The 16,401-nt window shown below is 41.8% G+C and overlaps 1 protein-coding gene across 1 annotated transcript in view; it reads right to left on the bottom strand.

Moving 5' to 3' along the window:
* Positions 1-16,401, bottom strand: part of FSD2 (fibronectin type III and SPRY domain containing 2) — a 60,450-nt gene that overhangs the window by 29,107 nt on the left and 14,942 nt on the right. The window contains exons 4-7 of the mRNA XM_068275369.1: positions 12,132-12,365; positions 9,518-9,540; positions 7,306-7,427; positions 5,255-5,410 (exon numbers count right to left, since the gene is read on the bottom strand). Coding sequence (XP_068131470.1) covers positions 5,255-5,410; positions 7,306-7,427; positions 9,518-9,540; positions 12,132-12,365 — 535 coding nt within the window. The remainder of the gene's footprint in view (positions 1-5,254; positions 5,411-7,305; positions 7,428-9,517; positions 9,541-12,131; positions 12,366-16,401) is intronic.

Genomic DNA, 16,401 nt, shown 5'->3' with positions numbered 1-16,401 from the left:
ACCTGCCACCCGCCATAAGAACCGCTCGCACACTCTGCAAGTCCGCAGCCGCCCCGCTCTGACTGCTTGAGCCTGTGTAAGCATAGCAGCTGGCGGGGGCGGCCGAGGAAGCCAGCTACGAGTGGTGCACTCACGGTGAAGCTGCAACGAGTCTGCAGCTTCCTACATACAGACTCTCTCCCAAGTCTCGCCCTCGGCAGTGTCAGCGGCTAGCCCGACTTCCTATACAGCGGGCAATAGATGCATTGCTCTCTGCCCGCTGTCAATCAAGTCACGTAACATTCTACATGACGTCAGCCAGCCCTGACCCCAGCCAGGAGTGTGGAGTGGATGGGAAGGTCTTAGGTCTTGCGTTGCCGCTGGGGTTGATTTATGTATAGGAATTCTAGTATGCACGGGCAGCGCACAGTTTGTGACGCCCTTCCCCACCTCTGAAAAAAAAAAAGTTTCTCTGCTGTGCACAGCGATCGCCTCCAGCGTGTGTGATGGATGCCAGAGGGTCTGACAGGAGGGGAGAAAAAGGCTGCAGGCTGTAAGTGGATATACACGATTACAATGACTACTGTACTGACTGATGCTGTTCACTGTGTCCCCTCCACACCTTTAGAAAACAAAAGTCCTAATGTCCTAAGATAACTATATCTAGAGGGGATGATTTTGACCAGTTCCCAACCTTTCTCTTGTTGTGGTCACTTCTGCTGTCACTCTGTGACCTTGCCTCCTACTCAGATGTGCACAGTAGACACAGCCTAGGAGCTTGCTTTAGTCCCCTGTAGTCCATCTGCTTGATTGCTGTTCTGCCACAGTTTGGCACTGTAACTTCTCCAACTAGCCCTGTTGTGATTCACTGCAGCCAATCACCCTCTCATAGCCAGGAGTGTTCTGCACATGCGTAATTCGGTAAGACTGCAACATTGCTTGCGCAGGACTCTCCCAGCCATGGGCTTTCGACTGGAGGGTGTATGCGGCCAGCCTGGGACCACACGTGCAGTGGCGAGCGACTGGGCTGGATCACCGATTCCACTGATGGAGAATAGAGAGGATCAGAAGGACGGCGATCAAGCAGATGGATTAAAGGTGGCTGGAGGAAGCCCCAGGTAAGTATAAAACCTTATACTTTATCTCCGGTTTCCTTTAAAGTTTACCTGAGATGAGAGAAAAGTTCTATTTTACTTACCTAGGGCTTCTTTCAACCCCTCATAACCTTACAGGTCGCTTGGTTTCTCATTATCTCTTACATTGTGCAGCTGTCCCCAACTGCCCATCCAAAAGCTTGCCAATGCACCTCCTCAGTTGTGCTCCCATGAGCAGAATGCTGCCAGCCATAGGAGCACAATCAAGAAAGTGTGCAGCCTTGTCCATGCATGCACAGAACCCCACAACTGATTATCTTTTAGAAGGAGATAGCGATAATTTCAGGGGCGGTTGGTGACCGTGGGCCTTGGGTGGAAAAAAGTACAAATCCGGCCCTGCCAATGACATGCCAACTGCTAAATCGAAAGGCCTCTACTCTATTCTTATCCTCCTAGACCTCTCTTCCGCTTTTGACAAAGTGGACTACCCTCTTCTTTTCCAAATGTTCTCATCCATGGGCATTCAGGGTCTTGCTCTATCCTGGCTTTCTTCCTACCGCTCTGATAGGACCTTCAAAGTTACCCATTCTGACACCACCTTCTCTCCACATCCCCTCACTGTTGGAGTTCCTCAGTCCTCGGACCTCTCCTTTTCTCTATCTACACATATGGACTTGTTCAGATCATCAGTTCCTTTGGCTTCCAATATCACCTGTATGCTGACGATACCCAGATCTACATTTCAGCACCTGACTTAGATACCTTAACAGCTCGACTGTCAATGAAATCTTCCTTCATGTCCTCCCGTTTTCTAAAACTCAATATGGACAAAACTGAAACGATAATCTTCCCACCTCACTATTCAATGCCCCTGCCTGACATCACTATTTCTGTTGATGGCACTTCCATAACACCCGTCCCCTAGGCTTACTCCCTAGGTGAAATTTTGGACTCAAGTCTCTCATTTAAACCACACATTGACAAACTATCCTCCTGTAGCCTCCACCTAAAAAACATCTCCCGCATCTGTCCTTTTCTCACACAGGACACTACCAAACTGTGTTTGCAGCTGAGTTTGTCTATGCCAGCCATCAGTCAGGTGCCGGTCTGTGTCTGGTTGGAACAGATACCCCAATATCTACATTTATAGTTCTCTAGACTGTGCATTATACTTTGTAGAGATATACTTTATGCTTTGTAAAGGCCTGATGAAGGGTCAATAATCCGAAACGGACTAGTGCCGTTGCCTGAACTGTACTATCTAAAATGTACTGTTTCATCAAACAAAGCACACAGTGTCAACGATCTGTTGGACTATAATGATTTTCTACATTTGTGGATTTGATCCTCCTATATAGAAACCTTTTTTCACACAGGACACTACCAAACTTCATGCCCTGATTATTTCACAACTAGATTATTGCAACTCTCTGCTCTGCTGCCTCCCTGCCAACCGTTTATCCCTATTACAGTCCATCATGAACTCTGTTGCACGACTCATCCACCTCTCCTTCCACTTCTCCAGCCCAATCCCCCTCTGTAAGCCCCTTCACTGGCTGCTGGATACAATTTAAAATCCTTACTATTGCCTACAAAACTCTTCACAACCTAGCCCCTTCCTATAATAAATCAACTTATTTCCAAATACCATCCTACATGCAATCTCCGCTCTACTAACAATATCCTCCTGTCTTTTTCCCTGGTCACCTCTTCTCACTCCCGCTTACAAGACTTCTCTCGATCCTCTCCCCTCCTCTGGAACACTCTCCCTTAACACATCCGCCACTCACCCATACTTACTCTTTTTAGGTGCAATCTAAATACTCACCTTTTCAGGCAAGCATACTATCTATTCTACCTAGAACACTGACCACTGACCACCATTTCTACCACCCCATATACACAGTTTCCCTTTACCTTCTGTCCTATACCTTAAACCTTTAAACTGTAAGGCCTCTCGGCCAGGGCTCACTTCTCCTTTTGTCTCACAATGTTGTGGTGTGGTGTACATACCTCCCACCCCTGAGTAAAAATATGTAGATAATTTGTTCACTGCATTAGCTGTTATCCACTCTTGTATTGTATTAACTGCTGTATTGTTTATTTTGTATTGTTATACCCAGTATGCTTTTGTACAGCGCCCCGGAAGATGCTGGCGCTATATACATCAATAATAATAATTCTGCCCTGCAGGCAGAAGGAAAATCTTTCTCCTAATGCCCATGTGTAAAAACGCAGGAAGAAAAGGTGCAGCGCATGGTGTAATTAAACTTGGTCCCAAGAGGTTTTGGATGGGCAATTGATGGATTTAACTGAATTGTTCATTAACCCAGAGTACATGCTGTAGTCACTGTATTATTGTCACTCAATTCCCCAACACACAAGACCCCTAATAGTACTCCTGTTACAGGGAAGCTCACAACCCTTGGAAAAATGGTTAAGAACCCCAACAGTTTCCCACTGTCTAATGCATGACACAGGATTTGAATAGATACCAGTTCAACAGAGAAGACTTGTTGAGGTTAATATGCAAAATGGGTTAAAGCGGAATATAACCCTCCATTTCAACTTTGCTCTAAAACATTATTTACAGCATATTATATGCAAAAAGCATTTTTTTTTTACTAGACCAGCATTGGAAGGGTTAAACACAGAGGTTTAAAGTTCCGTGGAGAGATATGCAGAAGTTCAGATTGTTACGTTCTATTTACTTAAATGTATCTATTGAGAAATGTTACACACTCTTTGGCTGTCCTCCAAGCTCCTTCTCAGTCAGAGAGATGAGTCACATTCAACACTTAGATACATTTATGTAAATAAAATGTATCTATGTCAGCTTTGGATGCGTCTGCAGAAATCTCCAGGAACTTTAAAGCCCTGTGTAACCCTTCCAATGCTGGTCTAGTAAAAAAAAAATGCTGGTTGAATATAATATACTGTAAATAATGTTTTAGAGCAAAGTTGAAATGCAGGGTTATATTCCGCTTTAACAGAAAATATGAACCATATTGCCACTTCCCTTTAGTTCCTCTCCTCTCTTAATTCAGTCGATTTATGTACCCAGGGAAATAAACATCTTTTCTTCTTTTTGGGAATAATTATGTTGATAAAGTGACTGGCTTTGCATTGCTCAGAATGAGTGACAGTATCTCCTGCGACAGAAGAGATCTATAAGGAGATGACCTTCACAACTAGGTTTGTCATTCGTTCTAAGCAAAAGATGAAGTAAAACTCCACAAAGCACCAGAAATGTTGAGTACTGTCACTGTTTTTTTGTTTTGTTTGTTTTTGCAAGAATGGAGCTATGCAGGGTTGTTTCATCACACAAACAAGGCAGTTGTCTATGGCACCACCTGCTGGAGAGGGCTTCAAAGACCCAAGTCAAGTACACTTTGCTTTATGGAACTGTCATATATAGCAATAAAATACACAATGTATGGCATGAAACTGTCCTCAGAGTTGTGGAAAAATGTCTCACACAAGCCTTGCCATACCATCTAGCCAGTCAATGATTACCAGAACAATAATGACTTGATTAGCAATAGTGTTTGATCTGGGTGTATGTCAAGGGTGCTAATACTATTATATTTGAAAACAAACAAACAAAAAACAGCTGCTCTTCTATAATGGTGACATAACATAACCTTGTAATTTATGTGAATACTACATTCACTCCAACAGTTATATAAAGCATGACATGAGCTACATATTTTTATTTTGCAGCTTCTTACTCAACTTCAGAAAATTGAAAAAATGTAAATATGTCACAATTAGAGTGCAAACATCTTGCATAATTGATGTGATCGGCAGTATTGTACACATAAATTACTGTAAATCGTCTGCCTGTGTTTAAATAAGGGATGCAATTATTGAAACCAAATCTCTAACTAAACTATAATAAACTTGAGTAAATTAGCCACACTATAAGACACTTCCATTTAAAAAAAAGGCACCAGAAAGGGTTAATAAATGTACTTTTATTTTGCTCTGCACATAACTAGAGGTGACAAAATTGTTCATAGAACATAATTTTTGTTAAACTTTGGGGGTAAAGATGTACAAACAGCTTGTAGGAAGCTACAAGGATTTCCTTCTATTTACTTCGTGCCAAACACTGAGTTGAACTAAATACATATCCAATTAAAGAAAAATATATTTCTACGTAGTGAAACAATTCTTACCTTGGCGATTCTCCCCTGGAGCTCCATCAGATACAGGTTTATAGAAGAGCTTGTAATGTTCCACTGTGTCTTCTGAGAACAGGCTCCAGCACACCCGCAGAGATGTGGCTGTTGCTGAGTTGGGTGCTTGAGGGTTGATTACAGGAGCCGAGGGGACTGCAGTGTAAGGAGATGAAGCATCACTTAATGCATTATTTATACATAGCATAGTAAGTTCTGTACAATGATGTTAGACTACATATCTGTCAATCAGATCAATCAGTAATCAATCAGATTATTGGGCCAATAAATGTGCAGGAATCACATCCTATGAAGCCACTGGACCCAACAGGGCTCAGGGCGGGATGAGTGGAGCGGCAGTTATTTGGAAGGAGCGCACGTAGGTTGCCAGTGCACGCTACGCTGCACTACTGCGTGTAGTGTGTTCACAACTCACGCTGCTCACATTAAACTGCACTGCTTTAGAAGCGCAGCTTAATGAATCAATCCCAATGTCTCCACAGACGTATGATAGAGGTTTTCAGCCACCATCTTGTTTATTTTCTTCCTTTCCCATCCAAAGTATTGATATTAGGATATTGTTAATATTTAGAATAATGGCAATACCAACCAACCAAATTAACACGGCTATTTTAAATGTCTGCTTAGTAAGAGAGGGTAAAGTTGTGTGTGATTGATGTAGCAGAGTTGTGATAATATGTAGCTGCTGTCTCTGAAGGAGCCCATAACTTGTTAATTCATGTGTATATTTACATTTGCATTCCACAGAGTATGCTAGGATATTTGTTGGTTGCCTTCATTTTCTGGCCTGTTGCATTTATTTTTTCGTTTGAATGGTTTTTAGCAACAACTTCAGACTTCTGCTGCATAGAACGGTGTCACATTTCACAGTTTACAAGATAAAATACTGCATATAGAGAATAGCACAACAGGTTACAGTCAGTCTTCAAATAACCTGGCAAAACTATTTTAAATCTGCATTGGCTCTATCCCAAGACCTCCTGTAAGTACTGTACGTGTGACACTTGCCTTTGCAACTGGACATATACTTTGCTTCTTTTTCAAACCAACACCATGAAGTCCAGTCTCAATGAAGATAGTGGATTCCAGCACTCCAATGCAAGGACATTTTGATAAACAGTATATTTACAACAGGTTAAAAGAGCCACCCGTGTCAACAGCTGTTTCATGTGTTTTCATGGCTCCTCAGGACACCATGAAGACGATGGTTGGAAGCACTATAAACATTTCAAAGGAGCCAAAAGTAATTTTTACATACACTGAGGAGGCAAAAACAGAGAAAACTAACACTGCCGCTAGGATTCATAAGTCAGAGTTTTCAAAGTAAGTTGACATAACCTTTAAGTTAAACACATATGCATACATAGCCACTTAAGCTGGCCATACACTAGGCCGATTCCCCGCCGATCGACAGCAGATTCGATCACTGGGATTGAATCTGCTGTCACATCGTTCACGCTACACGCTAAATTTCGATCTATTTCGTCCTAGTTTACCCTATGTAGAATTCTTCACAGGCTGAGCGAGCATGTTTAGGCAACTTTGCAACATAAGAAAAAAATCAGATGTTGTCATTTAACATTCTTAGCCAAATGCTTATCTCTTCCCTATAAACTGGCATCAAAGCTTGCCTTAACCTATGTTTAGGACTCTGTCAATAAAGTAACAAGCCCAGTCTACTTCCTAAGTAGCCTGCTGTCCACAAACAGCTTAACACTTAGTTCTTTAGTCAAAGTTAGTTTGGTTGTCACTTGAAGTGGGGGTCCATAAACCTTTCATAATTTCTTCACTATGTTAGTTCCAAAGCAGTAGATTATGCAGACTGAAACTTTGTCAGTATCTAGTTAAAAAGAGACCAACCAAGGATAGTCCAGGAAGTTTGACCTTCCATTGGCTCCATCCTAAGCTACCAGTGAATGGCTGGACAACTGGTACTGTCCCTGTTTTTCAGCTCCTCAACAAGCCAAAAGCAAGTGATACACAAGCTTCCCACTAGTCATGCATTCTGCTAATGGTTACCAGAATATTACCTGGTAAAGTATTGATGGATTCCAAAAGCTTTTCAACTTCAGAAAAATCTTGACTGTTATTTTCAAATTCTGCATTTGTAGAAATAGTTAAATTGATATCTGTATTAAAGTAGTCATGTAGTCTGCAAAGAGTGAGAACAGAAAAAGCTAATGAACATGAAAAACACTATTTCAGTGCATATATTGTATATATACAACATGATTTGCAATGTACAACGTTTTGTGCATTGCACTTAAATAATTTGTACATTATGATTTTTTTAACCTGACTTATTGGGTTTGTAAAACGGTGTAAATGTGATTTTGTACGTAACGTCAAGTTCCTAAGGGCTCATTCACACTGGGGCGATTAGCGGCTGTTTACCACAAATTGCCGAATCTTCAGTGATCTCTAGTGCTTTTAAAAGCACTAGTGTATTTAAAGCAGTAGGATTAGCCATACTATGCCAAGGGAAAAAAAAACACATATATAAGTAGATAAATACTTGATCTACTTACATAACACACGTATAGTACTGTCCACGTTTTGATTTCAGTGAATATTATACAGTATATGAAGAGAATTCTGTTCCTGTAGGGAACCATGTCTTTTGCTCACAGTTTAGGCTAAATCCTGATGCCATTTCTTCCCTTTAAATTTTTTTAATAAAGGTAAGAGGAGGAATATATTATAGAAAAAAAGAACTCCCAGCATGAAACTGTTTGGCACTGACTACTAAAGGGCCAGTGCTACTTAAGTATGTGATAACTCCAAATCATAACAGCAGAAAACGTTTTAAAAGTTTTGAATGCCGGATTAGCATCTTTATCACTTAATACACTCAGACCAGTTGCTGTTGAAATTAGATTTTTATGGTGACAATCCCACTTTAAGTATATGGCAGTGATCTCACTGCAACGATCCCTGGTGCTTCACGGTAAACACAAAGGCAGTGCATACATCATTTTTTTTTGCAATATCAGAGCGATCGTGATTGCAATGTTAAAAAAAGTGAATCGCTATCGCTCAAACATCACAAAAATGTACAATGAAAAAGATGCGTCACCACCATAAAACGCTAGCGATTTTGCTACCATTTTGCAATCCCTAGTGTGAATGGGCCCTAAATGTACATTCTATTGTATATTCATTCATCAAAGCCAATGGAAGCCCAAGAGAGAAGCAGGCCAGGGCTCCATGTGATCAACATTTCAACATCTTCATAGCTATGTACAGCATCAGGAACTGATATTGGACAAGACTCCAGTTGAAATCTTCTATTTTATACATAGTGTATGTTAGCTCAGCAAAGAGGAGTGAACTTGTTTTTCTCTTTATGTATAATGTTGCATTAAGTAACATTCATCATATTCACAAACTGCAAATCATGGGGTCCCCCAGCCAAGATGCCCATCTGCAATGGGTTGTATAACAAGTGTAGCCACCCTGACTCTCCACCTGTAACAAATGTGACCATAACAACACCTGCTGTGGAGGGGAGGCCCCATATTGGAGGGAAAGAGGGTAGGGAGACAAAGGCCCCCATGGAACTGGCTGCAGAAGATGCTTCCTTAAAGTTATGCCTCTGTTTAGGAATTCATGAAAGCTGCATTTTCTGTAGGATTAAGGTTAGACCCAGTCTGCCCATGATGCCAAATGAGGCGACTTCCTCAGGCGGCAGAAGTCCGGGGACAGCACCAAGCAGAAACAGGAAGTGAAGAGAGTGCCTGGCCAACCTATACTGGGGGCAACTGTACCTGGCTAACCTATACTGTGGGTGACTGTACCTAGCTACCAACACTGGGGGCACCTATTACTGGCTACCTACCTATACTGAGGGTGTTTTTTGGGGGGCACACTGCAGCTATAACATGCAGTGCAAATTGTTGGGTGCTGTGCGATCATTCCAATTGGGGGGGGCATCCTCACAACTTTGCCTCGGGCACCAAAAAGCCTATAACCGGCCCTGTAATGTTGCATGCTATGTCACCATATCTAACATTTTCTATATGCCGTTTCTCTAAACTTTAAGCCAGTGAGCCTTATAAGTGTTTTACATCCAAATGTGACAAGCAAGGGTGATCATCATCACTGAACTGTAACACTTCCCTTCTCATTTTTGCCACTCGTACTAACAGGTACATTTTGTTAGTTCTTTTTAATAAGGTCCAAGTGATTGTTCCATAAGTAGTTTCAAGTGTATATGAAGATTCAGTTCCAAGGTCATTTTACCTGTTAGTTGCGTCAAGTGCAGTCTGCAGCAAGAGAAGAGAACAAAGAAAAGGATTACATACGCAATGTGAATCAAGGACACAAATCACGCCTAAGAACTAAACTAAAAACCACTATTAGTATTTAAAAACCAACATTAGAATAAGACAGGTTATAAAAACAGCAAAAATGGTCATCCCATCTAATCATTTATCCAACCAAAATCATATCACAAAGCACAGTTAGGGCTTGTTCACAATAGAGGCGTTTTGGGGATTTTTTAATCGCAGGCGATTTGTACACATCGCCCTATAATCGCCCTAAAAGCGCTTACACTATGCTTTCCAATGAGATAGTTCTCATTGGGGCGTTCTGTTTGTTTGCCGCTGACAAAAGCGCTGCATGTACCATTTTCAGGGCGAATTGCCCTACATAGTTACATAGTTATTTTGGTTGAAAAAAGACATACGTCCATCGAGTTCAACCAGTATAAAGTACAACACCAGCCTGCTCCCTCACATATCCCTGTTGATCCAGAGGAAGGCGAAAAAACCCTTACAAGGCATGGTCCAATTAGCCCCTAAAGGGAAAAATTCCTTCCCGACTCCAGATGGCAATCAGATAAAATCCCTGGATCAACATCATTAGGCATTACCTAGTAATTTTAGCCATGGATGTCTTTCAACGCAAGGAAAGCATCTAAGCCCCCTTTAAATGCAGGTATAGAGTTTGCCATAACGACTTCCTGTGGCAATGCATTCCACATCTTAATCACTCTTACTGTAAAGAACCCTTTCCTAAATAAATGGTTAAAACGTTTTTCCTCCATGCGCAGATCATGTCCTCTAGTCCTTTGAGAAGGCCTAGGGACAAAAAGCTCATCCGCCAAGGTATTATATTGCCCTCTGATGTATTTATACATGTTAATTAGATCCCCTCTAAGGCGTCTTTTCTCTAGACTAAATAAACCCAGTTTATCTAACCTTTCTCGATAAGTGAGACCTTCCATCCCACGCATCAATTTTGTTGCTCGTCTCTGCACCTGCTCTAAAACTGCAATATCTTTTTTGTAATGTGGTGCCCAGAACTGAATTCCACATTCCAGATGTGGCCTTACTAGAGAGTTAAACGGGCAATATTATGCTAGCATCTTGAGTTTTTATTTCCCTTTTAATGCATCCCAAAATTTTGTTAGCTTTAGCTGCAGCTGCTTGGCATTGAGTACGATTATTTAACTTGTTGTCAATGAGTACTCCTAAGTCCTTCTCCAAGTTTGATGTCCCCAACTGTATCCCATTTATTTTGTATGGTGCTAGACCATTAGTACTTCCAAAATGCATGACCTTACATTTGTCAACATTGAATTTCATCTGCCATGTATGTGCCCATATAGCCATCCTATCCAGATCCTGTTGCAATATGACACGATCTTCCTGAGAGTTGATGATTCTGCACAATTTTGTATCATCTGCAAAAATAGCAACATTGCTCACTACTGCATCTACTAGGTCATTAATAAATAAATTGAAGAGCACTGGACCCAGAACAGACCCCTGTGGGACCCCACTGCTAACAGTCTCTCATTTTGAGTACGATCCATTGACCACAACTCTTTGTTTTCTGTCCATTAGCCAGTTCCCTATCCATGAACACAGACTCTTCCCCAGTCCTTGCATCCTCAACTTTTGCACCAGACTTTTGTGGGGAACAGTTTCGAAGGCCTTTGCAAAGTCCAAGTATATCACATCTACAGCATTCCCAATATCCATATTAGCATTCACTACCTCATAAAAGCTGAGCATGTTAGTCAAACAGGACCTGTCTTTAGTAAACCCATGTTGATGCTGAGAAATAAGATTATTTTCTACTATGAAGTCATGTATAGTATCTCTTAGTAACCCCTCAAATAGTTTGCATACAACTGATGTTAAACTTACAGGTCTATAATTTCCTGGATCAGATTTTTTGCCCTTCTTAAATAATGGGAAAACGTGGGCTGTACGCCCTGAATGGAAGGTATAGGGAAATCACAATGTGCTTGAAAAAGCGCTTTGTATAGCGATTTCCCCAGCACTTTAATGAATAAATACATTGTATTTATTCGTTCCTGTGGGCAAAGTAATCATTTCCTGACTGCCATCAGGAAGTGATTTAAATAATTGCTCTGCTAAAGCGCTTACAAAACCGCTTATAACACACAGAGCAGAGTGATTTAAAAAAAAAACGCAATGTGAATGAGGCCTTACACAATGTAATATAACTGCACAGTGTAACACATTGTAACACAACTGCACCGTGTAACACAACTGCAGTGTAACACATTGTAGCACAACTGCACAGTGTAACACATTGTAACACAACTGCACAGTGTAACACATTGTAACACAACTGCACCGTGTAACACAACTGCACAGTGTAACACATTGTAGCACAACTGCACAGTGTAACACATTGTAGGACAACTGCACAGTGTAACACATTATAACACAACTGCACAGTGTTACACAACTGTTTGTATACAATTGCAAATATGCCTGTGTGCAGTATTCTCATTGTAAATATACTGTATTATGCTGTGACAAATCTGGTGTGATATACTGATATGTTTATGAACTAAGGCTAATAATATACCTACCTTCACAAATGCCACTTTGTTCTTCTCATTAAATAATTTCTGGATAGTCTCCATTAAATCTTTCGAGATGTCAAGTCTTTTTCCACAATTAACTAGCTGTTCAAATAATGATTCCAGTTTCGCTTTCTTTTCCTCACCCAACACTTGAAGCTTTTCTTCATGTTTGGATGCAATTGTGTCCATCACTTCTGTGTAATGCATCTCAAAGTTCTGCTCTTGACGGCCATAATTCTCCTAAATACCACAAGCTTGTTACCTGTTGAATATCTATTAAAAGCTAGATACAAACAAATAATTATTCATAACAGCTAAGTTCATTTTTAAAACAGGTCTGTGACCTCACTCTGCTACCGATGTGTAATAGGCAGAATTTTGCTGTAAAAATCACTTCACTACTAAGGGAGTTTTCCCCTTATGGACCAGAGTAATTTTCATATTTCAGGGCTCCTCCCTTTTATTCGCCAGTAACTATCACTACTTAACACAATAAAATGATCTATATCTTGTTTTATTCACCATCAATTAGGCTTTCTTTGGGTGGTACAGTGTCACGATTGTGGAACTTTCCCCGTGATCAGCGCACAACGCGTGCGCTGACACGGCGGAGATCCTCCACAAGCGTATAATTTGCAGGAACCCAGCAAAAGGTGCTACGCACCTGTAGAGGGAAATTCCTGTCGGCAGATGGCGCTGGGGAGTGCAGAGGAACCAATCCTCTGTACCTCCACAAGTGCCAGACAGGAATTGTACGAAGCGCAGAATGCAATCGCAAGAGAGGCGATAGTGAATGAGATTGAGCAAAAGGGATAGGTTGTATGTGTGTGCGACAATCCAGTCGCCACTCCGCGACCGCGCACACACACAACAGCAGATACGAAATAGGAACGCGATCGCGAGAGGTGCGATCGCGAGACGTGACACAAGGCAGAACAGAATAGAATACAAGGGTAGCAAAGGCACAGCAAATACAATAAGGACATACGAAAAACAACAACCGCTAGCTAACCGCAAACACCGCACTCATTCGCAACAGTGCAAGCGGTTATGCGCGATCTCCACGTGATAAGCACAATAGAGACAAGCACGCCTAACTAACCATAAACAGACAAACATGAAACAGGGGACGCGAGCGCTTGCTTAACGGTTACCTCACCGAGCCTGTAGCAAGCGCAGCGGACAAGACAGACACACGAAAAACAAGAACTAGGCAGGAAGGATCCACCGCTCTTCCGCCAGAGCAAGTGTGATCCAAGCAGGAACATAGATCAGAAAGATCCACAGCCGCTAACGCTAGCGGCTAGTGCGATCTCAGCAAGACAGAACGATTCGCTATCAACCGCCGTTGGTGACAGCGCAATCGCGACCGACAAGACAGAACAGAAGGATCCCCAGCGCTCGCACAAAGTAGCTAGTGCGATCCCAGGAAACAGAACAGAAGGATCCCCAGCGCTAGCACAAAGTAGCTAGCGCGATCCCAGGAAACAGAACAGAAGAGACAGCTGGCAGCAACCGCTGCACCAGCTATACTCCAAGAACATAGATCAGAACCATTTCCTGTCAACCACCATAGGGACAGGACAATGGCAAACAGGCAAGACAAGACAGAACAGGCAATACAGATAATACAACCTGACTGGGCTAGAAGGGGAGCCAAAAGCAACCCCCAGGAATTAACTATACTAGATAGCAATGGCTGACACTCCAGCAGTGTCCATCAGAAACTGAGCAAGGAAGGGAAATGACCAGCAAAGCATTCTGGGAAACATAAAGCTCTTATAGTGCCAGTCATCAAAGAAGGCAGGTAGAGGATTTGCATAACGAATGTATGCAAATTCCCCAGCAAGAGAACAGAACAGAAACTTGCAATGAAAAGACAGGTCTCTGTTCCAGAGACCTGCAGCCCACAGACTAGAGGAATGGACAAACAGCTGTCTGCCTGTGCAGCCAGCTGAGCGGATCATCACATACAGTTAGCTAATCTAAGTCCAAAGGACAGCCCTGTGAGGTACTGGAGGTCAACAGTTGTAAAGTGCACAACATCTAATATACAATACACGTGAAGAGACCTCCCCACATGAGTCAGTGTTGGAGGCTCACGTGCCCCACAGGTGTGCTCAGGTGAGATCAGCAGAGCTCATTCAAGCGGGGATGTGTGCGCATCGGCACACACGATCTCCTGCAAAACCCTGACCCAGGACTTCACGCAATTGGCGTGGAGGGTGTATTTTCACTATTTGGCCACTAGATGTCCCCTCTCCAGTTTATTCCTGTGTACTGTGAACAGTGCACAGGAAATTATGTGTGTATGCTTTCACTTTTGTTTTATCAATGCCCACAGCATCTCATTGATGCTGGTGATCATTGATCGTGTCCATGCAAAAAGGACGTCTGGAAAAAAGGGCACAGGATATATACGAAATTATATGATTTTATCTAAAAAAATATTTTTCGTTTCTATGTTATAAACAAAAATCAAGTGTTAAATATGTTGAATTAATGGTAATGAAATGGCAAAATACCATCTAAAACAAAAAGAACATATTTACACTTGTATTAAGCATAGTAATACAATTGTAGATATTACAGGTATTTTACTGCAACTATACCTAACTGTACTCTGACGCAGAACTCCCCCTATACCTATCCCTAACCCCTAGACCCTTCCCCCTTATTGTGAATAATTGTATATGTTACAAATATTGTACTAGAACTATACCTAATCCTACTCTCTCACAGAACCCTCCCTAAATCCTAGACCCCCCATGGTGGTGCCTAACCCTAAAACCCCCCAGGTGGAGCCTAACCCTAACCACTCCCCTGGTGGAGCCTAACCCTAACCACCCTCCTGGTGATGCCTAACCCTAACCACCCCCCTGGTGGTGCCTAACCCTAACCACCCCCCAGGTGGTGCCTAAACCTAACCATCCCCCTGGTGGTGCCTAACCATAACCACCCCCTGATGAGCCTAACCCTAACCATACCCACTGCACAAACACCCTTACACACATAGAAATAATATTATATTTGATACCGTAAAATACTTCACTACAAATAACATGAATAGAATAATTTATATATTTTTAATACAATAAACAGTCTTACAATCACGTATGCATTAAAAATATTATAAATATATAACCTTTTCTATTTATAATAGAATAAATAGCCTTACAAGCCTCCATAAGCTTCCTCCAAACAGCTTACCGAGGCGGGGAGGGATAGGACACAGGTGGGGATCTGCACTATAGAGGAGGTGGGAGAGCGGTGGTGACTGATAGTCTTAGGTAAATCTGTGTGTTGCTAGCCTAGTGTTTTTTTATGGGGGACAGCAGAGCCCAGGGGGAGCCTGGAGACAGTCTGTAAGGACACAGAGGCTGCTCATTGTATACAGCACTTACCTCTGTGTTCTAAAAGGATTTTTCAAACCCACCTCGGGTTCTCTTTAAGGCAAAACATTTTTATGTGGCTGAGGAAACAATGCTGATAAGGTTTTAGTGCTGGAAAGCTCAAAAGGTTATGACTCCTGTTGGTTTTGCACCTGAATGAAGCAGACTTTACAGCTGGCTTTCATGGCTGCTGTCTAGAATTCAGTTTTAAAATTTCAGATTTTAACCACTTAATGACATGCTGTCTTATTAAAACATCCTGTTTGAGCCTGTTAACGGCTCCAGGATGTTTTAATAAGTTGCTTGCTCCCGCTGCCACTCTGCACAAGTGCGCGCCCCCCCTCGCCGCCGTTAACTGTCAGGACACCACGATCTGTGATTGGGGAAGAGGACCGAGTGGTCCTCTATCCAATCGCAATGCCTGGAATGAATGGACATGACCCCAATCAGCGGCTATGTCCATGCATAAAACAGAAAACAGTCATAGTTAGTAAAGTGTAAAAAAAAGTGAACACTTTCTATAAAACAGGAGAGTGTTCATCTAGTGGCCAAAAATTAACATTACACATATAGGCGCCTACATACACATACACTTATTAAATATTAATAAAATTAATAACTTACACTTCCAAAGCCCCCCCCCCCCCCCCAAAAAAAAACTTGTTAAAAAAAAAATTACATAAATAGTTGCCTTAGGGACTCAGCTTTTTTAATCTATATTTTATGAGGGTATATTACTATTGCTTTACTACATAGGGGTTTGTAATTGTGGACCGGACCAAAAAAAAAAAAAAAACATGAAAAATAACACCTATATTTTCAAATAATATATTGTTCCCATACATTGTGAGAGGGACATAATTTAAACGGTTTAATGAGTGGGA

The sequence above is a fragment of the Hyperolius riggenbachi genome, chromosome 3, assembly GCF_040937935.1.
Source record: "Hyperolius riggenbachi isolate aHypRig1 chromosome 3, aHypRig1.pri, whole genome shotgun sequence".
Taxonomy (NCBI): Eukaryota; Metazoa; Chordata; class Amphibia; order Anura; family Hyperoliidae; genus Hyperolius; species Hyperolius riggenbachi.
The sequence above is the reverse complement of the archived record's forward strand: the minus strand, read 5'-3'. Positions and strand labels throughout refer to the sequence as shown.